Raw genomic sequence first — 25002 nt, 5'->3', positions numbered from 1 at the left:
GGTCAATTTGGCTGTTGAAACTTGTGTATGCTTCGCAAAGTTCTCGTGTTGTGTTTTTCAGCTCCATCAATTCACTTATATTCCTCTCTAAGTTGTTTATTCTCGTTAGCATTTCATCAAATCTTTTTTCAATGTTCTTAGTTTGTTTGCATTGGGTTAGAACATGTTCTTTTAGCTCTGAGTAGTTTCTTATTACCCACCTTCTGATGCCTGAGTCTGTTGATTCATCATGCTCATTCTCCATCCAGCCTTTTTCCCTTGCTGGTGAGGAGTTGTGATCCCTTGTAGGAGGAGAGGCATTCTGGTTTTGGGTGTTTTCATACTTTTCGCACCGGTTTCTTCCCATTTTTGTGGATTTGCCCACCTGCCATCTTTGTAGTTGTTGATTTTCAGATTGGGTCTCTGAGTGTACGTACAGTTTGCTGATGATGAAGTTATTTGTTTCCGTTTCTTAGTTTTTCTTCTAACATTCAGGCTCCTCTGCTGTAGGACTGCTGAGGTCCACTGCAGGCCCTGCTTTCCTGCGGATCACCTGCAGTGGCTCGAGAACAGTAAGGGTTGCTGCCAGTGTCTTCTACTGTCTTTGTCCCTAAAGGATTCCCGCCAGATGTCAGTCTGAGCTCTCCTTTATGACATGACTCTTTGGATATACGGGGTCAGGGAGCTGCTTGAGGAGACATTCTATCCTTTATAGGAGCTGAAGTGCTGAGCTTTGAGCTCTGTTGTTCATTCAGAGCTGCTGGGCAGGTACGTTTAAGTCTGCTGCAGCAGAACTCATAAACTCCTCCCCCACCCCCGCTTTTTTTTTCCCCAGGTGCTCTGTCTCAGGGTGTCAGGGCTTTAATTATGAGTTTCTGTTGTGTTGTTGCCTTTTTTCAGGGCTGCCCTGCCCAACGAGGAGGCAGCATAGACACTGCCTGCCTGCAGAGGCTTTGCTGAGCTTCTGTGGGCTCTGCCCAGCTGCTGTGTGAACTTCCCTGCAGTCCGATTTATATGGGTATAGTTATAAGTGCATCAGCAACGGCGGCCCACCTCTGTAATGGTGGAGTTTCTCTGTAATGGTAGGCTAACTCGGTGATGGCGGGCTGCCTCAGCAATGGCGGACTATCTCCATAGCGGTGGACTACCTCAGTAATGGAGGACGCCATCCCCCACAGAGCTGGAGCCTCCCAGGTTCAGCTGTGCTTGCTGTGAAACTCTCAATCCAGAGCGTTTCAGATTGCTGTTTTCTTTTGTCGGAGTGGGACCAGCTGAGCCTGATCACCTGGCTCCTTGACTCAGACCCTCCCTTTTTTGTTCAGTTGAACAGTTGACTTTCTCCCAGGTGTTCCAGTCACCTGTTGAAAAGGCGCTGGGATCTGTGTGATTTCCCATGCAGTGACCCATTGTGCTGGCTGAAACAGCCGTGCTGAGATTCCTGGTGCTTTTTTTTGTCTGGGAATGTCCTGGCCTGGCTCCCTGTTTCAGTCCCCTTTTTTATCAGTTAAATGGGTGCCTCCTCTGTCTTCCAGGAGCTCCAATTGCCAGCTAAAACAGTGCCGGGACCCATGTATTTTGTGCAGAGAACGACAGCGCCGGCCAAAACAGCCACGTTGGCGACCCGTGGGGCTCCTCCACCTGGAATCTCCTGGTCTGTGGGCAATAAAAATCCGTCTGGAAATGCAGCGTCCACTCACCCTCCACACTTTCACTGGGAGCTGCAATCCTGAGCTGCTCCTAATCGGCCATCTTGGATCCCTCCTTGGTAAGTTATGTATTCAGAGTTGGAGTCTCACTCTGTTGCCCAGGCTCAAGTGCACTGGTGCAATCATAGCTCACTGCAGTCTTGAACCCCTGGGCTCAAGTGATCTCCCCACCTCAGCCTCCCAAACAGCTGAGACTATAGGCATATACCACCATGCCTGGCAAATTTTTAAATTTTTCTTTTTGTAAAGAGGTCATGCTATTTTGCCAGGGTATGGTAATTTTTCCAAATAGGACATGAAGATTGACAAGTAACACAAAAGTATATCAAGCTGGGCATGTTGTCTCATGCCTGTAATCCCAGCACTTTGGGAGGTTGAGGAGTTGGAGACCAGCCTGGCCAACATGGTGAAACCCAATCTCTATTAAAAACACAAAAATTAGCGGAGCATGATGGCACATGCTCTTAAGCCCAGCTACTCAGAAGGCCGAGGCAGGATAATTGCTTGAACTCCAGAGGCAGAGGTTGCAGTGAGCCAAGATTGTGCCACTGCACTCTAGCCTGGGTGACAGAGCAAGACTCTGTCTAAAAAAAAAAAAACAAAAAGTGTATCAAACATATTTTATCTTAATTAGGGGATTCAGAGATATCTGAGGGGCTGGGAGTGCCTGAAAGTCATGCTTTTAACCAAATCTCATGGGACTGGGGACATTAAAAAGTTGTAATACATAATGCCAGAGAGTTCCTGAATTCAGAGGGGTGAAATGAATTCATATGCACAAAGCACCCAGCATTGTGTGGGTGGAATGTGGTCAGCAACTGACTCACTCAGTGTGAGTGATTTTCAGTCTGGAAGCCAGGTGTGAATGATGGAAAGGTCGACTGCAGAGCCCCTGAGCAAGCATCTTCTAGTCTCCTCCCTGCCTGCAAAAGGGTTTCTGTAGGATACTCCGTTTGGTGCTCTAGGAAAATGAGTTCTACCTCTGATACAGGAGTTCCCTGGAGAAGTCAGGAAGGCATTCTCCCTGTGATGTGAGCCCCTGAGACAGGTGTTTCCTGGAGAAGTCAGGAAGGCTTGCTTTTTTTTTTTTTGACAGGGTGTCGCTCTGTTGCCTAGGACAGAGTGCAGTGATGCCATCTCAGCTCACTGCAACCTTCACCTCCTGGGTTCAAGCAATTCTCCTGTCTCAGCCTTCTGAGTAGCTGAGCTTACATGGGATTACAGGCGCCCACCACCACATCCAGCTAACTTGTATTTTTAGTAGAGACAAGGTTTCACCATGTTGGCCAGGCTGGTCTCAAACTTCTGACCCTCCTGACCTCAGCCGATCTGCCCACCTCAGCCTCCCAAATAGGTGGGAACCACTGTGCCCAGCCAGGCTTGTCCTCTATCCAGCTTGGAGTTTCATACTGTTTCTTCTTGTCCGTTTTTTGGGAGAAAAATGAAAAAGTTGATGCTCCCATATGATTGCAGGGCTCTCCCACCACAAAGATAAGTCAGACTGGCATATAGGAGGGGCTGTGTGTGTGCATGCGTGCGTGCGTGCGTGTGTGTGTGTGTGTGTGTTAAACAAGATAACAAAATTACCTTGTTGTCTAAAAATTAAACAAATAAAGATAAAATCAAACCCAAACCAAAACCTTTCCCATCAAGAGTGCCACACTCTTGGGGATCCTAACTTACTTTTTTCTTTATTCTTTCATTCATGTAGAAGGAATGGTCAATATTGCTCACTTAACGAAGACTGTCCTAAAACCTCTTATTAAAATTGTCAGACCCAAGACTCAGACAAATGAAAAATACAATCATTGCTATAACATGAGCCGGTCACAGTGGCTCATTCCTGTAATATCAGCCCTTTGAGAGGCTGAGGTGGGAGGATCATTTGAAGCCATGAATTCAAGACCAGGCTGGGTGATATAGAAAGATCCTGTTTCTACAGAAGTAAAAATATTAGCCTGGCATGATGGCACATGGCAGTAGTCCCAGCTACTCAGGAGGCTGAAGCAGGAGTCTGGGAGTTTCAGGGTTCAGTGAGCTAACATCATGCCACCGCACTCCAGCCTGGGTGACAGAGACGGACTCTCTTTATTTTATATATATAACAAGCATATATATATATCTGTTCAAGACCAGGCTGGGTGACAGAGCAAGACTCTATATATATATATAAAAATATCCAAAAGGGATTATGTAATGAAGGTCCCAGAGATCATACAAAAATGTAATGTGCAAATTACAAAATAACAGCTTTTGTCGCCATGCTTAGTAAGTTTATTTTATATATATATATATATATACACACACACACACACACACACAAATATATACATATGTACATATATACATATATCACACAAATATATACATATGTACATATATACATATATATACGTTCAAGACCAGGCTGGGTGACAGAGCAAGACACTCTTTATATATCTATATGTATATATGTATATATATTTATATATATATTTGTAATATGTGTATTATACTAAAAATATATATATTTATATTAAATGTATATATTTAAAATAAATACATATACAAATAAATATAAATTTTTATATATATATATTCAAGACCAGGCTGGATGACAGGGCAAGATTCTCTTTATATATATTTATAATGAATATATATTTATATATTTATAACAAATATATATTTATATTAAAATATATAGTTATATATTTATAATATATATATTTTTATATATGTTTATATATATAAAAATATGTTCAAGACCAGGCTGGGTGACAGAGCAAGACTCTTTATATATACATATATATATAAAATAAACTTACTAAGCATGGTGTCTCACGCCTGTAATTCTAGCCCTTTTGGAGGCCAAAGTGGGGGGATCACTTGAGGTCAGCAGTTCCAGACTAGCCTGGCAAACATGGCAAAATGCTATCTCTACTAAAAATACAAAAATTAGCCAGGCTTGGTGGCACTTGCCTGTAATCCCAGCTTCTCAGAAGGCTGAGGCAGGAGAATCACTTTAACCCAGAAGGCAGAGGTTGCAGTGAGCTGAGACTGTGCCATTGCACTAGACAACAGGAGTGAAACTCCGTCCCAAAAATCTAAATAAAATAAAAAAAAAAAGGATGCTGGTGGCATGCTCAAGTCCTCCCACTAATTTCTAATTGAATTTTTGTCACGTGTGCTGCCCACAGCAGCATTTTGAAGCCTTTTCCACGCTCTGGATCTCAGTCCTCCCTCCAACTCTGCCAAGCTCCCAGCCATCAGATGTGGGCTTCTTTCAATTCCATCTCTGTCATGAAATGTCTGTTTCTTTGCCCATCTCCTAGTTTCTGGTACAGAGGCAGATGCCCTCTTCCATCTTTTGGTGGCAAAGACCTTCCTAATTGATGTGATTGGCTGCTTGATCTAATGAGAGCAGCAGGAAGGAACTTCCTGGGGGTGAGGGGTGGGTTAGCAGAAGTGAAGAAGACCTGAGTTGGGGCTCTGGGGCTTAGGGTAGAGGCCCAAGCCCCTTCCCTTCCCTATTATTGGTCATGTGGGATTGCCAGGAGGATTCAGTTTAAAGAGAAAAGAATTCCATCACTTGGAAGAAATAAAGGAAACCACCTGGACCCTTCACAGTTAGGTGCTGGCTAGATCAAGACTTGGGATGGAGTGAGCCAACAGAGTGAGTCGGGAATCTGGGATTGAACTGTCCCTAAAACCTTAGAAAATTAATCAAAGAAGAAGGGCAGGAGAGAAATGAAAATAAATGACATTTGCTTCACACTCAGCATTGATCATGAGATCAGCTTGCTTTCCAGCCTGCCTCCTCATAGACGTTTGCTGGCTATTGCCCCAGAATCACATAGCACCTGTTATAAGATTATAGTTCTTTATAACATAATGATTTATATTCCTTTGGGAATATACCTAGTAATGGGATTTCTGGGTCAAATGGTATTTCTGGCCCTTGATCTTTGAGGAATTGCCACACTGTCTTCTGATAGACTGGATAAAGAAAATGTAGTACATATAAACCATGGAATACTATGCAGCCATAAAAAGGAACAAGATCATGTCCTCGCAGGGACATGGATGGAGCTGAAAGCCATCATCCTCAGCAAATCAACACAGGAAAAGAAAACCAAAACACCACATGTTCTTATAAGTGGGAGCTGAACAATGAGAACACATGTTGGGGGGGTGGGGGATGGGGAGGAGACCATCAGAAAAAATAGCTAATGCATGCTAGGCTTAATGCCTAGGTAAGGGGTTGATGATAGGTGCCGCAAACCACGATGGCACACATTTAAGTGTAACAAACCTGCACATCCTGTACATGTACCACAGAACTTAAAAATCAACATTAATGAAAAGCCAGGTTCTCTGTCTCCCTCTCTCCCTCCCTCTCTCTCTGTCTCTCTCTCTCTCTCCCCTCTCCTCTCTCTCTCTCTCCTCTCTCTCTCTCTCACACACACACACACACACACACACGCGCGCGCAATTATAGTTCCCCTTAATTGCCCTACTGATGACAACTTGAACAGTATAAAATGTTAAGTTTTCCCTTTGAGATATTCCTTAGGTTCTGCATATCAATGAGACTACTGATGTCAGCTGGTATGAAGGACCCCATGGGAAGCTGACTTGCCAAAGAATGCAGTTTCCGCATCCTAAATTAACATTCCCAATTTTTCAGTCCCTTGCCCTCCACAATCCCCTTAAAAATCCTAGCTCAAAACTACTCAGGGAATGGATTTGAGGATTCCTCCTGTATCCTTCCTCAGCTACCCTACAGTCATTAAACTCTTTCTCTGCGGGAAACCCTGCTGTCTCAGTGTATTGGTCTATTACTGAACAGTGAGCATAAGAACCTGGTGGTCCTGTAACAGAATGTCAGCAAGGGCATAGTTGAGGTGGCTGGACAAGGCATGCAGCTTAGGCTAAGAGAAAAAGAGGATAGGGAGGAGTTGACAGTTTAGGGGAGATGGGGAGGCCCCAAAGGGCTCAAGGCTGAGAGGAGGAGAGGGAGATTTTGGAGGTAGAAGCAATGCAACTGTGCAGTCAGGTCTTGATAGAAGAACGGAGAGGAACTTGTGGATATGGGAGCAATATAGCGGTGAGGGGTCTAAGGTGAGCCATAGGGTCTCAGACAAACTCCTCCAGTCCTAGGATGCAGAGCAGGTAGATTCAGGCCTTCAGTATTCTCTTCCTAGACACCTCTGCCCAAATGCAATCAGGGAGGCCCTTTCCTGCATGTGGAAAGGCCTGTGAGTATTAAATATGTTCAACCATGACTTTGATCATATCCAAGCTTGGAAAATTCTTAAACCTAAACACAAATCAATGAGCTTGTGTTTGGGAACAAACAACTGTGACATAATGCTTTATAAAAGTTCTCTGAGATAAAAATATCCAAAAGGATTATGTAATGAAGGTCCCAGAGATCATACAAAAATATAACATGCAAATTACAAAATAACAGCTTTTGTAAATAAGATAATAAATTTTAAGACACTTAGTGCAGTGCCTGGACTAACAGGCTCACACCTGTAATCCCAGCACTTTGGGAGGCCAAGGCAGGTAGATCACGAGGTCAGGAGTTCAAGACCAGCCTGACCAACATGGTGAAACCCCATCTCTACTAAAAATACAAAAATTAGTTGGGTGTGGTGGTGCATACATGTAACCCCAGCTACTCAGGAGGCTGAGACAGGAGAATTGCTTGAACCCAGGAGGCAGAGGTTGCAGTGAGCTGAGATCGCACCACTGCACTCTAGCCTGGGCAATGGAGCAAGACTCTGTCTCAAAAAATAAAAAAATAAAATAAAAAAATTATTACCAGAGTTACTGGTTAGGCAATGGCTAGGTATGGTTAGATGATACCATAATATTAATTATGACAATATTAATTATGGTAATTATTACCATAATGATTAATAATTGTAAGCCACTTAGTGCAGTGTCTGGACTAATTATTGATGGCAATTAATAATGGTAATAATTATTAGTCCAGGCACTCCATTAAGTGACTTACAATTATTAACCAATAATAAGCATTAATAATTATTTGTAATAATCAATAAACAATTATAAATACCATATTAATATAAAACTAAGATAATTATGATTAAGTATTATAATTGCTATTAATCATATTATATTACATTAAGTATAACTAAGCTATTGACTAATCATTAAAGCATTTATTAATGTATAAGGTTTTGAGAAATAAAAAGGGCTTAGAATTTATATTATTTCCCAGTATAGCCTGGCCTTTCCCAAATTACTAAGATCCATGACATTTCTCTGAACAAAACACTGATCCACCAGCAAAGGCTCCTGTGGAAAATGAAAGGATACCTGGAAATGCCCTTCCCCACCCATCTCAAGAGTGCTCACAGGCAGTCAAGGGCTTGAGCCCCACAGGCTTCCATCATGTGGGCACAGGGTCCGTCAGCCTGGAGCGAGGTGCATTGGGGAGGCCAGGTCTGCTGTTTCCCCAAGTTTCAGTCCCCAATCTCTGCCCTCCTCTCCTCACCCCTCCTCACCCTTGAAAGACCCTTGCATGTCCTGCTGGAAACAGACTTGCTGTGACCACACCATTCTGCCCTTATAAGATCATTGTGACCTGGCCGGGCATGGTGGCTCACAACTGTAATCCCAGCACTTTGGGAGGCTGAGTCAGGTGGATCACTTAAGGTCAGGAGTTCGAGACCAGCCTGGCCAACATGGTGAAATCTTGTCTCTACTAAAAATACAAAAAAAAAAAGTTAGCCAGGTGTGGCAGCACACGCCTGTAATCCCAGCTACTTGGGAGGCTGAGACAGGAGGATCACTTGAACCCGGGAGGCAGAGGTTGCACTGAGCTGAGATTGCGCCATTGCCCTCCAGCCTGGGCAACAAGAGAGAAACCACCTACAGAAAAAAAAAATCCGTGGGACCCCTACTCCAAACACAGTCACCGATGCTATTGCCCTGTTGCCGCAGCAGGGACCAGGCAGCTTCAGGCCCACAGCTGGGTTTTGTTTGATGCACGTGGCATTTTTGCAATGTTTAAATTTGAGTGACTTCAGAAAAGAGCATCGTTCTCTGCTTTGCAACAGTCTCCACTACGCCCTCTCTTCCACTGTTTGTGAACTTGGAGTATACACCATCTCCTGTTCCCTCCTGTCATGGCCTTTAATGCTGGCTCCATGATGCAGCTGCTCAGCCCAGACAGGGCTGGTGGGAGCCTGGGTTTGGATGGACAGTCCTGGTGCCTAGGACCGGCTCAGCCCCAAGCCCACTAGCTTCCCTCCGCAGCGCTCACTGGCTCTAAGGGAGACAGCTGTGAGACCGCACAACTAAATACATCCTTCCAGCGTCTGTGTGGCAGCTTCCCAACTATGTATACTGACTTGTTTAAATGCTCATAAAAAAAAAGAAAAGAAAAAAAAAATTGGCCTCCTTAAGAAATGTCAGCATTGAACAGGAAAGTCACTGATAGCCTGCCAGATGATATTTTAATGTAATTAAAAATTTTTTTTCTATACATCAAGGCTTAAAGCCACTCTGATTTTCAAAGTTGGAAGGAAGGACGAAATCATTTTGCTTCCCAGGAATTCTCTACTGATTAGGGGATCAGTTAGGTTCTTTTTTTTTTTCTTTAAATTTTTTTTTCATGAATCCAAAAAAAAAGAAAAAAGAAAACCCAACCTTTCATGGGTCTCTTTCTTGCCCTCCAGAGAACCTTATTTCTTTTGTAACTACTTGGGTAAGTTCATGAGAGGACTCTGTCCCTGGTTTCTTTTTTTGGCCAGTGCATTTGTGAACATAGAGGTCATCCATTTCTAAGAATTCTGTGAAGCAGGTGTAATTATCCTGATGTTTACAGATGAGGAAACACAAGAGAAGAGTCATCCCTTGCCCAAGGTCACACAACGGACTCAACCTAAGTTTGCCGACCATCAGAAGAGGCTTTTTGCTCTGCCGCAGGCAGCCACAACCGAGAAAAGGCAAACAGCACAAAACCACACATAGACCTCAGAGAGCCCTGAGAGGAAGGACAGGGACAATTGGAGATTCTGCAAAAAAATGTAGAATTTGGAGGAAAAAGAAGGAGAAAATGAAGCCCATCACTTCTTAGCAAAAAAGACTTTTAACCTCAGTCCTGGATTTTTGACTTCAGTACAAGCCACATCAGCCCGGGAGCCTGTGTGTAAACACATTTTTCATAGAGAGAAAGTGGTGCTTTGGTCTGTCCCAGACCGAGAGGGGACGGCAGCAGGGGCACCTACCTCCTTCAAACTCCGTTTGGCAGTTCCCCGAGGTCTCATTCAGGCTCTCCTCCTCGTTGATGATGATGTTCTCGATGTCCTTCATCGTTAGGTGGTCTCGGAAGGCGTGATAGAGAATGTGCTTGAGCTCCTCCAGAGTTATCCTCTGCATGTCGAACTGTGGAGACAAAGGGCAGGGAGGTGGTCAGGAGCAGGTGCAGATGGGGCGGTGGCGTGGCCGTGACAGGCGAGACCCGCGGCTGCTCTGCAGAAACTCGTCTCCGTGTCTCAGGATCTCAGAGGAGCAGTGTCCCATCCCGTTCAGCTGCAAGCATACTCGTCAACTTGCAGGGACTTGTTGGGGCAACAGAGAGGGGAACATATTCCCTTCACTTTAGATTCTTGGAGGAAAGAAACGCCCCTCCCAGTCTGGTTTCCTATTCAGCCAGCCTGTGCTGTCAACCCTGCGTATCTCATGTACTGTAGAGCGGTGAAACCCTTCATACAATGCATGTGTCTGTAAAAATTTTATAAGTTACCAACACATTGGCAATTCCCATATTGCTTTAAGTATGTATCTTTTTTTTTTTTTTTTTTTTTNTTTTTTTGAGGCGAAATCTTGCTCTCGCCCAGGCTGGAGTGCAGTGGCACGATCTTGGCTCACGGCAACTTCTGCCTCCTGGGTTCAAGCGCTTCTCCTGCCTCAGCTTCCCTAGTAGCTGGGATTACAGGCACCCACCACCACGCCCGACTATTTTATTTTCTTGTATTTTTAGTAGAGACAGGATTTCACCATGTTGCCATGCTGGTTTACAACTCCTGACCTCACGTGATCTGCCCACCTCAGACTCACAAAGTGCTAGGATTACAGGCATGAGCCACCATGCCTGGCCTAATTATGTATCTTTTTTAAAAAAAAATTTTAGAGACAGGGTCTTGTTCTGTCACCCAGGCTGGAGTCCAGTGGTGTCACTATGGCTCACTGCAGCCTTGAACTTCTGGGCAGAAGTGATCCTCCTGCCTCAGCCTCCCAAATAGCTGGGATTACAGGCCCGAGCCACTGTGCCTGGCCATGAATCTTGTTCTAACAAGTTAAAACCACAAGTTCAAAGTCATGTTCATGAAGAAAAACTGCTGATGGAGAGGTGCAGAATTCCTGATGACATCCTGCCCCTCCCCGAGAGAGGACTGTACTTTTCCACTCCATTTATATTCCGTTTGCTGGTATCACTTTCTTGGCCAATGCAGTGTGAGTACAAGTCACATACGCCACATCCGATTCACAGCTTTGCGAATCATCATGTGGTTCTAACATTTGTTCTTTCCCTCTGCTATGAGAATTGCATGCCCCAGAGAGGGGCTATTCCTTCGGCCTGGCTTTCAGAATGAGGATAAAGTGGGGAGCACCTGCAGCTGAACCACGACGGACGACTCACATCAGGAATACCCCGTTTCATTATGAGCCATTGAGATTTGGGGCTTGTTTGCTGCCGCAGCATAACTTAGACCATTGTTGGTCTATGTCAAAAATAGAGAAATTGGTACATAAAACTAAGAGGCTAGTATAACCAAAGTTCTAACATATGACGCGCTGGTTCCAGAGCCAGGCAGTGAAAAATGAGAAGACCTTGACCGGAGATCCCTGTTAGGCAACAGCACAACGTGTGGTACAGCTGTTGCTTGTGACACCTTGGAGGGCAGACAGATATTGAATCCGAGTCCTGTAGGCTTAGGTAAAAAGCTTGTGAAACCAAATGCCCTGATTCACAACTGTAATCAGTTACATCCAACAGAGCACTACAAGGAAGGGATCCGCTCAGGAATGAATTGGTTGGTTTGCACACCGAGCATAAAAAGAACCCAGAAATTCCTGGTCTTGCAGCATTGAAAGAAGCAATTGTTTCTCTTTTTCTCACAATCATCTGTGATCTTCCTATCCCCCACATTTCTCAAAGCCCCCTTTTCAAATTTCTGGGTTTTTTTTAGAGACAAGTTCTCGCTCTGTGGTCCAGGCTGAAGTGCAGTGGTGTGATCATAGCTCACTGCAGCTTCAGACTTCTGGGCTCAAGTGATCCCCCTGCCTCAGCCTCCTGAGTAGTTAAGACTACAGACGTGTACCACCATACCCAGATATTTTTTATTTATTAATTATTATTTTTGAGATGGAGTCTTGCTCTGTCACCCAGGCTGGAGTGCAGTGGCATGATCTCAGCTCACTGCAACCTCCACCTCCCAGGTTCAAGGGATCCTCCTGCCTCAGCCTCCCAAGGACCTGGGATTACAGGCACACACCATCACATCCAGCTGATTTTTGTATTTTTCATAGAGACAGGGTCTCACTATGCTGCCTGCCTCAGATTCCCAACAAGCTGGGATTATAGGCGTATGTCACCACACCTGGCTGATTTTTGTATTTTTACTGGAGACAGGGTTTTACCACGTTAGCCAGGCTGGTCTTGAACTCCTGGCCTCAAGAAATACTCTGGCTTCAGCCTCCCAAAGTGCTGGGATTACAGGCACTGAACCAGAAGCAACTGTGTCTCATCTCCAACTATTAAGAGATCAAATAAAGAAATGCTTTATAATACAGCCCTATTAAAGCAAATCATTGCCTCTTTAAAACATCTCTGAATGTATTAAGTGACTCTCCTAGGAAGCCTGTTATCAAGTTTAGAGAGAGGTATGTCTCAAAAATAATTGTGGATGTGGTTATTAGCATAAGCTGATTGGACTCAGATAAAAATATGTCTAAGTCCTTGAGAGAGCTGTTCTGGCCAGGAGCCAACAATCTTGGATTAAAAGACGCTGTGACTGTTCCAAACGTAAAGGATCTCTGGGTTTCCCAACCTATGCGCCCAGGCAATTATGAGGATAAGCTACACAGGTCCCAGGAAGGGTATACTGCCCAATGCCCTCATAGAAGAACTATAAGAATAATGGGAAAAGACAGTGTTCCTGGGAATCTTGGAGAACAGTGCCATAGAGGGTCATTCCTAGGAAGCAGAAGCACCTAATGAAAAAAAAAAAAAACAAAAAACTCCTCACCCCAAGGTTTTTGTCCAACAGGGTTTCAGAATTGCTCTGAGCCTCTGAACACTATGGGTGTCCCACTTTTTGCTTTCCAGAAGGGAATGTTTCTGATGGTTGCCCGACCCTGGTCCACCGCCATATGCCAAGTGTGCGTGTGCGTCCAGCGAGGGTGGGGAGTGATTTGTCTTTTAGTTTTTGTTTCCAGACCAAGAGGGGCCACACCCAGATTTGATGAGCATCATGAGATTCTAGAGTTTGAGTCTGGTGTTATAGCTGGATGGGACTTTTGGGGCGTCTCCCTGGGGGAGAGGAGGAGGGTATTTTGCAGCTAAAGAGAGGGAAATGAATACTGATGAGCAAGAGTGTGGACTCTAACAGGGTCTACTATTCCCAGCGATAATTGAGCCTTGAACAACATGGGTTTGGATCGCGTGGGGCCACTTATCTGTGGATTTCCTTCTGCCCTGCCACTCGTGAGACAGCAAGACCAACCCCTCCTCCTCCTCCTCCGTCTGCTGCAGGCGCAGACCATGAGGGTGAAGACCTTCATGATGATGCACTTCCAGTTAATGAACTTATTCCCTCCTCCTTATGATTCTCGTAATAGCATTTTCTTTTCCTTAGCTGACTTTATTGTAAGAATGCAGTGTATAAGACAGGTAACATATAACATACGTGTTAATCCACTTTTTATACTATGGGTGAGGCTTCCAGTCAGCAACAGGCTATTAGCTGTTAAGTTTTTGGGGACTTGGAATTTTGACTGCGCGTGGGTCAGTGCCCCCCACCTCTGCTTCGCCTCAGGGTCTGCTGTGTTGGTTTCCCCCCGTAGGAGAGGATGGCATCTCCTTGCCTGTTGAGGTCAAGCTTTGGCCGATCGACTGAGAGCGAAAGTGACAGAAGAAATGTATGAAAGTCCAAGGAGAAGCTTCAAAGCCACTGTGTTCCCTGCCATTTCTCTTTTTCTTCGTACACAAAACATTTACACTGGGGAGGGGCTGCTGCTTCATTCTAGGTCCTGGAATGACCTGGGAATTCAGGTCATTCAACCAGCCCTCAACCCTCAACCTACTCACAAAGGACGCAAGATCTGAGTGAGAAATAAATGCTTGCTGCTAGCCATAAGACTGTGGTTTCTGCAGTGTAACTTAGTCAAGGATGAACACGAAAAACAATCTTTTCAGTTACTCTGGACCATGAGAAAGGAAAGCTTTAGACTCTTTTTTCCCTCCCTCCCTCCCTCCTTTCCTCCTTTCCTTCCCTTTCCCTCCCTCCCTTTTCCTTTCTCTCTCTTTCTCTTCCTCGTTCCCTCCTTTCCTTCCTCCCTCCTTTCCTTCCTTCCTTCGTTCTTTCCTTGCTTTCTTCCTTCTTTCCTTCCTTCCTTCCTTCCTTCCCTTTCCCTTCCTCCCTCCCTTTTCCTTCCTCCCTCTTTCTTTCCCTCCTTCCCTCTTTCTCTTCCTCCCTCCCTCCTTTCCTTCCTTCCTTCCTTCCCTCCTTCCTCTCTCTCTTCTTTGCTTTCTTGGTTCTCACCTGTTATGCAGGCTGGAGTGCAGTGGCATGATCATAGCTCACTGCAGCCTCAAACTCTTGAGCTGAAGCACTAGTCTACCTGGAACTGCAGGTGTGTGACACCAGACCTGGCTATTTTTTTTTAAATTGTCTTTTTTCCTGTATAGAAACAGAGTCTTGCTCTGTTGCCCAAGCTGGTCTCAAACTCCTGGCCTCAGGTCATCCTCCTGCCTCACTTGCTTGTCAAACAATTCTTACCTTGCTTTATGTACCCCTGTTCTAACAAATTACATTGGGATACTGAATCTTGCTGTAGGATCTAAATTACTGAAGTTCAAAGCCATTTCTATGCCTCACAGCAACTGAAGGGTAGGTGTCACGTGAGCTTGTTTCCCGCATTAGAGTTTAATGATCCTAGACAGGAATTTTGACATACACTCAGGGAAAACTCATGGGACCTTGTCTCTTTGTATTGGGTAAGGGAGCAAGGTGTTTCATTTGGCTTTGGGGAGAAGCCTGGCAGAATGCAAGAAGAGGATGATTTACAGATGACAACACCAAGACCCCCTGCCATGATCAGGATGAGGAGTGGCAAGGCCGAGGTCAACAGGCTCAGAAAACGAGGAACATTTCCTGAACAGCTGAAGAGTGTGGGGCCTGGACAAACGCTAACCAGTCAAGAGGTTTCTGTCATTCAGAAATCAGGCCAAAAGGCTGGCCAGGAGCTATGAGAAGAGGAGGAGAGCTGCAGACTTAAATCTATAGTTTTGAAGATCTGGGTCATGTTTTAGTATTAGGTACATATTCAGTACTAGGACGTCTCAACAAAATAAGCTGAGCAGCATTCTATCTATCTCCTATATTGTCAATATCTGTCTTTAAAAAGTTTGAAAAATATTACTGTAAAACAGTGTGGCCCCCATGCCAAGCCTTTCTTCAATGAATATCAGTCCATTTTACTTTTCCCTTTTTCTTCAATTTTGTGATGTCGTAGTTTTTTGTAAAACCAGCCAGAAGTTTCTCATTGTTATTAGTATGCAACTGTGCACCCAGTACATTTCTCCTTTGTACTTCCACTTCTCTCTCCTAGTTACGGTTTTCGTCACCTTTTTCTGTTCTAAATGGATCACAGAGTACGTGGCCTGTACATCTGCTGTCTTGGAAACCCAAGGAATTTTCCACTATGGTAGAATCTCTATAAGGTCAGTTATACAAATATATTTATATTTATTAATTATATTATATAGCCTTATCATCTTTCTCTATAAACTTATTTCTTTGTATACTACTGCATGTGTCAAGCACCATGAGTAGCATATTGAAGTCTGTGAAGAAAACTCTTTCTCCATAAATTATTCTGATAGTTCAAATGCTGGTTAAATGAAGCTATTCTTTAGTGCAAAAAGATTTATACACTAAGCCAACAAATGGTTATTGGGAATGGCTCTGCCAGATACTGTGATGGGAATACAAAAGCAAATCAGATATATGCCCTGTTCTTGAAAGGCAAGAAATGAGTAATTTTAATTCCGTGTGGTAGATGCTGGTGCAGGGAAGCCGAGGCGGCTTGGTACCACCTGAGGGGTGGGGGTCAGAGGGGATTTCTGGAGAACACGCATACTATCAGAGACCTAAAGGCAAAGGAGGCTGACTGCCAGCTGAGTGAGGGGAGGGTGGGAAAAAGATAAAGAGGGAGAGGAGGTCAGGTGGGCTGGGGGCAGCCATACCAAGGCACAGAGTTGCAAAAGCTTGACAGGTTCATTGACTGACAATCTACTGAGTTCCTCTGAGACTCCAGTAGTCAGGAGAAGGTAGGAAGGAATGAGGTGAGGACTTTGGGTGCAGCACTCATTAGAAAAGGCCTTGTCTGACATGGTAAAGAGCTTAACTGCTTTTCGTTTGTTTTTATTTTTAATTTTTATTTATTTTGTAGAGATGAGGTCTCGCTATGTTGCGCAGGCTGGACGTGAATTCTGGAGCTCAAGTGATCCTACTTCCTCAACTTCCCAAAATGCTGAGATGACAGGCACTTGCCACCATGAGCAGCTCATTTAAAAAAATATATATTTTTGTAAAGATGGGATCTTGCTTTTTGTTGCCCAGGCTGGTCTCAAACTCCTAGGCTCAAGCAATCCAACCACTTCAGCGTCCTGAGTGGCTGGGACTACAGACATACACCACCAGCTGTTTTTATTTATTTATTTTTATTGTGGTAAAATGTAATAACTAAAATTTACTATCTTATTCATTTTAAGTGCACAGTTATGTGGCATTAAGTACTTTCACACCGTCATGTGACCATCACCATTATTTCTCTCCAAACTCCTTCGTCTCCCCAAATGGAAACTTTGTACTCACTAAACACCATCTCCCCATTCCTCCCTCCCTCCAACCCCAACAACCACAATGCTATTTTTTTTCTCTGTGTCTTTGACTTTCCTAGGTACCTTATATAAGTGGAATCATACTGGTTTATTTCACTTAGCATAATGCCCTCAAGGTTTACCCATGTAGTGTCATGTGTCAGAATTCTCTTCCCTCTTAAGGCTGAACAATACTCTGTAAACCAAAAATAGAATTCTAAGCCCCACAACCATCTGAATGGAACCCCCTTCCCACTTCTCAGCCAAGGGCGTTCCAAAGTTAACCTGAAAAATGACTTCAGGTTATGACGGGAAGGGGGAATTGAACATGGCTCATTATACCCTCCTCCCTTTTGGAATTCAGGACCAAACATTAATGTTAATTAATGTTTCAATTAATTAACATTAAAACAGGGATCTTAAGACTGACAGAACTCTGCAGCCTGCTACCTGGAGGCTTCATCTGCATGATAAAACCTTAGCCTCTACAACCACTTATCATAAGTCAGACATTCCTTTCTATTGATTCCAAGTCTTTAGACAATTCCTCAACCAACTGCCAATCAGAATCCACCAATGACCAATCCACCCATGACCTGGCAACTCCCCACCCACCAACTTCCAGTTGTCCCACCTTTTTGGACTGAACCAATGTACATCTGACATGTATTAATTGATGCGTCACATCTCCCTAAAATGTATAAAACTAAGGTGTAGCCTGACCACCTTGGGCACACGTTCTCAGGACCTCCTCAGTGCTATGTCATAGGCCATTGGTCATTCGTATTCAGCTCAGAATAAATATCTTCAAATATTGTTCAGAGCCTGAGTGTTTTCACTGACCATTCTGTTGTATGGACATACCATATTCACAATAGACACAAAGTAGAAGCAGGCCAAGTGTCTGCTATGGATGTAGCTGTACAAATGTCTGTTCTGCTCACTGCTTTTAACTCTTTGGGGTACATGCCTAGAAGCAGAATTGCTGAATCATATAGTAATCCTATGTTTAATTTTTTGAGGAACAGAGTCAGAGCTTGGTTTTATCTTTTGGGTATCTCTGAGTTATATTTTTATCCACAAAAACATTTTCATCAGAGAAATTACTTGATCGAGTTTGAGCCTGGGAAAAATTACCATTTGCCGATACAAGGGCCTCGACAACCAGAGAGGAGGCTACTGAAGTAGGAGATTCTGAGACTGAAGTGGGCTATGGAGACAGAGAGAACTCAAGAGCCGTGTAAAAGAGAGGTTGATAAGACTTGACTGATCATTGTGTGAGGCCTGTGAAGGAGAATGAGCCATCTAGGAAGACACCAGGGCTTTATGTTCAGCTGAGTGGACAGGCATAGAAAGAAGGGCGACAAGTTAAATTTTGGATGCAATATTTGGAGGTTCCTGAGGACAGGCCGGTAGACCAGCCTAGGATGCGCTAGAATGTACAGATGCAGGTTAACCATACAGATTTAGCAGTCATTTGCATAAGATGAGGATGACGTCATCAGAAAGGATGACACCACCTGAGAAGAGTGTGTGGGGCATAAAAGCTGTGAGGGATGCATTTGGAGGACATCAAGAGGAGCAGGTGGGTGGCCCCCACTGCTGAATGCACAGAGTGTGGCTTTTATCATCACATTAGTCCATTTTCCTGTTCTTCTAATGAAGACATACCTGAGACTGGGTGATTTATAAAGAAGAAGAGGTTTAAGGGACTCACAGTTCCAAATGGCTGGGGAGGTCTCACAATCATGGTGGAAGGTGAAAGGCATGTCTTACATGGCACCAGGTAAAAAAGAATGAGAGCCAAGCAAAAGGGGGGAATTCCTTCTAAAACCATCAGATCTCGTGAGACTTATTCACTACCATGAGAACAGGATGGGGGAAAACTACCCCATGATTCAATTATCTCTCATTAGGTCCCTCCCACAATACATGGGAATTATGGGAGCTGCAATTCACGATGAGATTTGGGTGGGGACACAGCCAAACCATACCAATCATTATACACAGTCTTAAAAAAAATTTCAGTGCTTTGTTAATGTCTTTAAAAAAAAAACTGTTTTTATATCAGTACAGGTATGCTTATTTCCTTTGGTATGAATTCTGCTAAACGTTTGTCCCTCTCTCTCTCTCTCTTTTTTTTGATGTTGCTTTTATTTTGTAGTTATTGTTTTGTTTTGTTTTGTCTTTGAGTCAAGGTCTCTCTGTGTCACCAAGGCTGGAGTGCAGTGGTATGAACATGGCTCCTGGCAGTCTTGACCTCCTGGGCTCAAGCAATTCTCCCACCTCAGCCTCTGAGTAGCTGGGACTACAGCTAATTTTTGTATTTTTTGTAGAGACAGGGTCCGGCCATGTTGCCCACGCTGGTCTTGAACTCCTGAACTCAAGTGATCTGCCCACCTCAGCATTCAAAAGTTCTGGAACCACAGGTGTGATCCACCACCCCTGTTCTCTCTTTTGTTTTTTAAACTTTTTAATATTGTGTGTTAGAGGTATATCTCTTACAAGGAGGCTAGAATTGGATTCTAAAGACATTTAATTTGAGATTCTTCGCTTTGCAATGGTTGAGTCTAATTCCATTTTTATATATTGTTGTAAACATATCTGGCTGTCCTTTTGTTATTTTATTTCATGCTTCTGGTTCTTATGGTTTGTTTCCTCTTTTGTATAAGGAACTTATGGACATTTTAGTTTTGATTATACCATTGGACATTTTTTCCAAAAGTGTAATGCACTACTTAAGCCACTGTTTCAAATTCAAGAAACTAAATTGCATTGTGTCATCTTTTCTTGTATGTAATAAGAAACTTGGGCCGGGCATCGTGGCTCACACCTGTAATCCCAGCACTTTGGGAGGCTGAGGCAGGCAGATCACGAAGTCAGGAGTTCGAGACCAGCCTCACCAACATGGTGAAACCCTGTCTCTAGCAGAAATACAAAAATTACCTGGGCATGGTGGTATGGGCCTGTAACCCTAGCTGCTCAGGAGGCTGAGGCAGGAGAATTGCTTGAACCAGGGAGGCGGAGGCTGCAGTGAGCCGAGCTCACACCACTGCACTCCAGCCTGAGGGACAGAGCAAGACTCCATCTCAAAAAAAATAAAAATAAAAATAAAAAAAGAAGATTCACAGACATTTTATGTTCCTACCTCTTGCCGCATGCTTTTCAGTCTTTGTAAGTTAAATTTGAGATTTATGATGACACATTTTCTACCATTTGCATCTTTTTCTAGAATAGTATTTGGTGTCTGCATTTAATTTTGTAGTAAAATTTATAACAGTTCCTGCTACTTCATTATATTTAATTGATTTCAATCTTCAGTTCCAGGTTTTAATAACTGTTCCTACCCTCAGTGCCTAACTGTGATCCAAATATCTGCTAGAGAACTTTTAAAACTAGTTGACAATGAAACATTTGTGGCTATTACATTTTCTGTGTTCTTAGAATCCTGATAATACCTTTCTCCCCTTCTCTCATGACAATTTATTTTGACATAAAATTCTAGAATTATACAAATTTCCCCCTCAAAGTTGTGTTGAAACTCCTCCAGTTCCTTCTTTCTCTCTCTCTCATTTTTTTTTTCTTTTTTGAGACAGGGTCTCACTCTGTGGCCCAGACTGGAGTGCATTAGTGAGATCAGAGCTCACCGTAGCCTTGATCTCCTGGGCTAAAAGGTCCTCCTGTGTAGCTGGGATTACAGGTGCATGCCACCAGGTCTGAAGAGTTTTTAAACTTTTTTGTAGAGACGGGGTATATTAGTCTGTTCTCATGCTGCTAATAAAGACATACCTGAGCCTGGGTGATTTATAAAGAAATAGAGGCTTGGGCCAGGCACTGTGAGTCATGCTTGTAATCCCAGCACTTTGGGAGACTGAGGTGGGCAGATCACTTGAGGTCAGGAATTCAAGACCAACCCTGCCAATATGGTGAAACCTCATCTTTACTGAAAATACAAAAATTAGCCAGGCATGGTGGAGAGGCGTGTAGTCTGAGCTACTCAGGAGGCTGAGGCAGAAGCATCTCTTGAACTTGGGAAGCAGAGGTTGCAGGAAGCCAAGATCATGCCACTGCACTCCAGCCTCGGTGACAGAGCAAGACTCTGCCCCGCCCCCACCCCAAAAAAGAGGCTTAATGAGCTTAATGGACTCACAGTTCCTCATGGCTGGGAGGCCTCACATTCATGGCAGAAGATGAAGGAAGAACAGAGGGACTTCTTATATGGTGGCGGGTAAGAGAGAGAACTTGTGCAAAGGAACTCCTCCTTATAAAGCCAACAGATCTCCTGAGACTTATTCGCCCTCACAAGAACAAGACGGGAAAGACTCACCTTCATGATCCAATTATCTACCATCAGGTCCCTCCCAAGACACATGGGAATTGTGGGAGCTACAATTCAAATGAGATTTGGGTGGGGACACAGTCACAGCATATCATGGGTGTCTTGCTGTGTTACCCGGCTGGGAGCTACAATTCAAATGAGATTTGGGTGGGGACACAGTCACACCATATCATGGGTGTCTTGCTGTGTTACCCGGCTGGGAGCTACAATTCAAATGAGATTTGGGTGGGGACACAGTCACACCATACCATGGGTGTCTTGCTGTGTTACCTGGCTGGGAGCTACAATTCAAATGAGATTTGGGTGGGGACACTGTCACACCATACCATGGGTGTCTCGCTGTGTTACCCCACTGACCTCGAACTCCCGGACTCAAGCAATCCTTCTGCCCAGGTGACAACCCTCTGTTGCTTAGCGTGGGGTAAGAGCCTAGAGGCTGGATGATGTATGCAGAACACGTGTTTTCTGAATGATTAAACCTGAGTCTTCTACTTGCTCCACAGGCTGGTCTTTCCTGTCTCCCCTAAATCAATGTCCCCCCAAAATCCATGAGAAGGGCAGGAGCCCCCTCTGCAGCTGGACTTCTCACGTTCAGCTTCTCTCCTGTGTCACGTGGGAAGAGCAGAGTAACTGAACTTGTTTTCCTGCTGCGACAGGAACCTCAGGGGTGCCTGAGTCCCCAGGGCAGCCCTGAATTCCTGATAAGATGAAATGCCAGGCCTGCCAAAAGGCCAGAGCTCACTGCTGGCTGCCGGCTGCCTTTGCTCCATTTTTCGTACCTGACTCATACAGGGACCTGCACAGCTGGGGGCCAAACCTCTTTGCTGCCCAGATTCCTGAGCGAGTCCAATCCCATTTCAACTTTCACAGAAGGTCTGGAACGAATTTTATGGCACAGTTTCTTTCTCCTCTGGAGAAAAAAACAGGCGGAATAAACTCCAAAATAGTTCACACCTCTATTCCTTTGTCTGCCCATCTGCAAAAGGCATTTTCCTGCTGACAGCGAACTGCTTGGACAATCCACGGGTCAGAACTTCTTAACCAGGGAGTTAAGAAGGAATTGGCTGCAGTTCACCACAATAGTAACTCCTGTTGTCCGGGGTATCCCGACGGACTCTTCAACAGCTGGAGTCCTACTTACACAGCTGAGTGACCGCACCCAGTTATCTTGGCACACAGAGTAAAAACATAGCCATGTTCTAAGTCTGCCTTGAGCACCAATGTGACCAGGCCAAGAGAGGTCATGAGCTCTGCAGAACTTCCTTCCAGAGCCTTCTCCTTCTTCCTTGGTCCCCACCCCGCAAACAAGGCTGCCTCTTCTATCAAATAGCAGACAGCCTCTCCAAAGGCTGGGTCCAACCATCCACCTCCCAGGGGGGTCCAGATGTGAAGGGCAGGAGACACCAATGTAACCAGGAAGACGTCTAGAGTCCATCTTCGGGCCAAGATTTTTCCCCATACGAGGAATTAAACAGCAGGACCATGAAAGGTATCCTGAGACAGACCCCTCCCTGCCAAGAACAAAGAGACAGGCACACTCTGGACAAGACTGCTTGGGAAGATGAGTAGTTTGGGCAGAGAAGTGGAAGACTGCTAAAGGTATTGAGAAAATGCAACATTTGCAGCAGAAAACACGGCTGGGTGCGGTGGCTCACGCCTGCAATCCCAGCACTTTGGGAGGCCGAGGCGGGCTGATCGGTTGCAGTCAGGAGTTCGAGAGCAGCCTGGCCAACATGGTAAAACTCTGTTTCCACTAAAAATACAAAAATTAGCCCTGCATGGTGGCGTGTGCTTGTGATCCCAGCTACTTGGGAGGCTGAGGCAGAAGAATCACTTGAACGTGGGCAGTGGAGGTTGCAGTGAGCCGAGACCATACCACTGCACTCCAGCCTGGATGACAGAGCGAGACTCTCTGAAAAAAGGAAGAAACAAAGAAACGATAAAAGCCCAAACAATGGGTGCTGGGCGAAGGATAGGGCCTTCTGGGCTCCAGCATGCCCCTCCTCATTGGGTGGAGAGCCAGGAGGACAGAGAGAAGCGGTCCCCTGTGTTCTTTGGCCCCTGCAAAGGAATCAGCTCAGTGGAGCAAGGCGATGGCGCTGGGGCACGTGACTAAGCCTCTGCAATCTACCCCCAGAAGGCACTGGTGGCTTAGAGAAAAGATGAAAATGCCCAATCACACCCAAATAAAGATTGAGCACCTACTGACTCCCAGTCTGGAAGAAATTTTCCACTAACAGCAAGACCGATGGAGCAGGCATGTGACTCAGACACTGTGGCTGACTTTGAAAAGCTTTGCCCTCTGAAAAAGAGCACAAGATCATTCTGAGTGAAGGCAGGAAAGTGCTTTGACCTGCCCTTGAATACCTTGGGCTGGGGCGTCCCCAGCCTCTGCTCCTGACACAGCTCCGGCCCCAAACCCTAGCCTCTGTACCAGCAATCCTCCTGTTCCTCTGCAAAGACAATCAACAACAGGCCAGGCTGGAGGGGACCCTGGAGTGGCCTTCTGCTTGCCTGCCCAGCATGGGATGAAGTGACGTGTGAATCTCTTCTTCCCACCTCTGATCTCATTTCCTACAGGTCTTGCCCCATGTGGGGTCTCATCATTGCAACCTCTGCTTCCCGGGCTCCAGTGATCCCCAACCTCAGCCTCCTGAGTAGCTGGGACTACAGGTGCATGCCACCATGTCCACATAATTTTTGTATTTTTTGTTTTAGAGATGGGGTCTTGCTATGTTGTCCAGGCTGGTCTCCAACTAGGTTGCTGTGGAGCCCAGACATGTCTGTTTCTTATGAAGCACGGCCCTGAACACCAGTGAACATCGAGTACTCAGACGAAGAAACTGCTCCCCTGCAGCCTAGAGGAAATGCCAGCCGGATGCACGGAGAAACAGGTTGCAGCCGGAGTCCAGGTCACCTGCACCATATGTGGCTTTTGCCTTGTCCCAGGGCCCGGGCTCTGTGGAAGATGGCGTTCTCCTATGTCATGGGTGAGAGAGGGCTGCATTTCAACTTGGCGGGTCACTTAAATGAAGACCTGTGAATACAGACAACTCGCCTGGGATCTGAGCCCATTGGTGGGTCCTCCGGCTGCAAATCTGAGAAGGGAGGCCCACAGGACTGGGCTGTCTGGATGCCAAATGTCTCGTCCCCACCTAGATTGAGAGGCTAGATGCAGGGAGAACTTCCTCTGAGCCAGGTGCACAGCAGATGTGGCCTCATTTAAGCCTCACCGAGGAAGCAAAGGCTACATGATGCCCATTTTACAGATAAACGGATTGGAGCTCGAAGAGGTTAAATAACAGGCAAAGACAAGAAATGAAGGAGTGAGATATAAGGCGTCCGATCATCTGTGCACACGCATTCTGCTTCCCTCCCCAGCCAGGCCACAGCCACTCCTGCTGTACAGGAACTTGGAATTAGGGCGTGCGTCTGGCTCTCCCTGATGCTGCTGTTGAAACTTGCTGGCTACATTCTACTGTAACAGGCAGGAAACTGCAGACGGACCCCAGGCTCCCATGGTCTCTGATATTTATCTTCCCTTGATGCTTTTCTTTCACTTATTTGACAAATATATATTGAGAATCTACAAAGTGCTAGGACCTGTTCTAGGCACTGAGGATGCGCCACGGCGTGAGACAGAGAAAAATCCCCTGTCCTTATGGAGCTTACAGGGTGGCCGGGGGAGGCAGGAAATATAAGAAGTGTGTAAAATGCAATCTCAGGCCAGGCATGACTGGCTCATGCCTGTCATCCCAGCAATTTGGGAGGCTGAGGTGGGCAGATCACTTGAGGTCAGGAGTTCGAGACCAGCCTGGCCAACATAGTAAAACCCCACCTCTACTAAAAAT

General features: G+C 45.1%; 1 protein-coding gene across 7 annotated transcripts in view; it reads right to left on the bottom strand.

The window, feature by feature from the left end:
• Nucleotides 1-25002, bottom strand: part of CALN1 (calneuron 1) — a 623445-nt gene that overhangs the window by 27689 nt on the left and 570754 nt on the right. For all 7 annotated transcript variants that reach the window (XM_017509722.2, XM_017509721.2, XM_037731770.1 and 4 more), the window contains one exon: nt 9932-10088. In XM_017509722.2, coding sequence (XP_017365211.1) covers nt 9932-10088 — 157 coding nt within the window. The remainder of the gene's footprint in view (nt 1-9931; nt 10089-25002) is intronic.

Source organism: Cebus imitator, unplaced genomic scaffold, assembly GCF_001604975.1.
Source record: "Cebus imitator isolate Cc_AM_T3 unplaced genomic scaffold, Cebus_imitator-1.0 Scaffold419, whole genome shotgun sequence".
Classification (NCBI taxonomy): Eukaryota; Metazoa; Chordata; class Mammalia; order Primates; family Cebidae; genus Cebus; species Cebus imitator.
The sequence above is the reverse complement of the archived record's forward strand: the minus strand, read 5'-3'. Positions and strand labels throughout refer to the sequence as shown.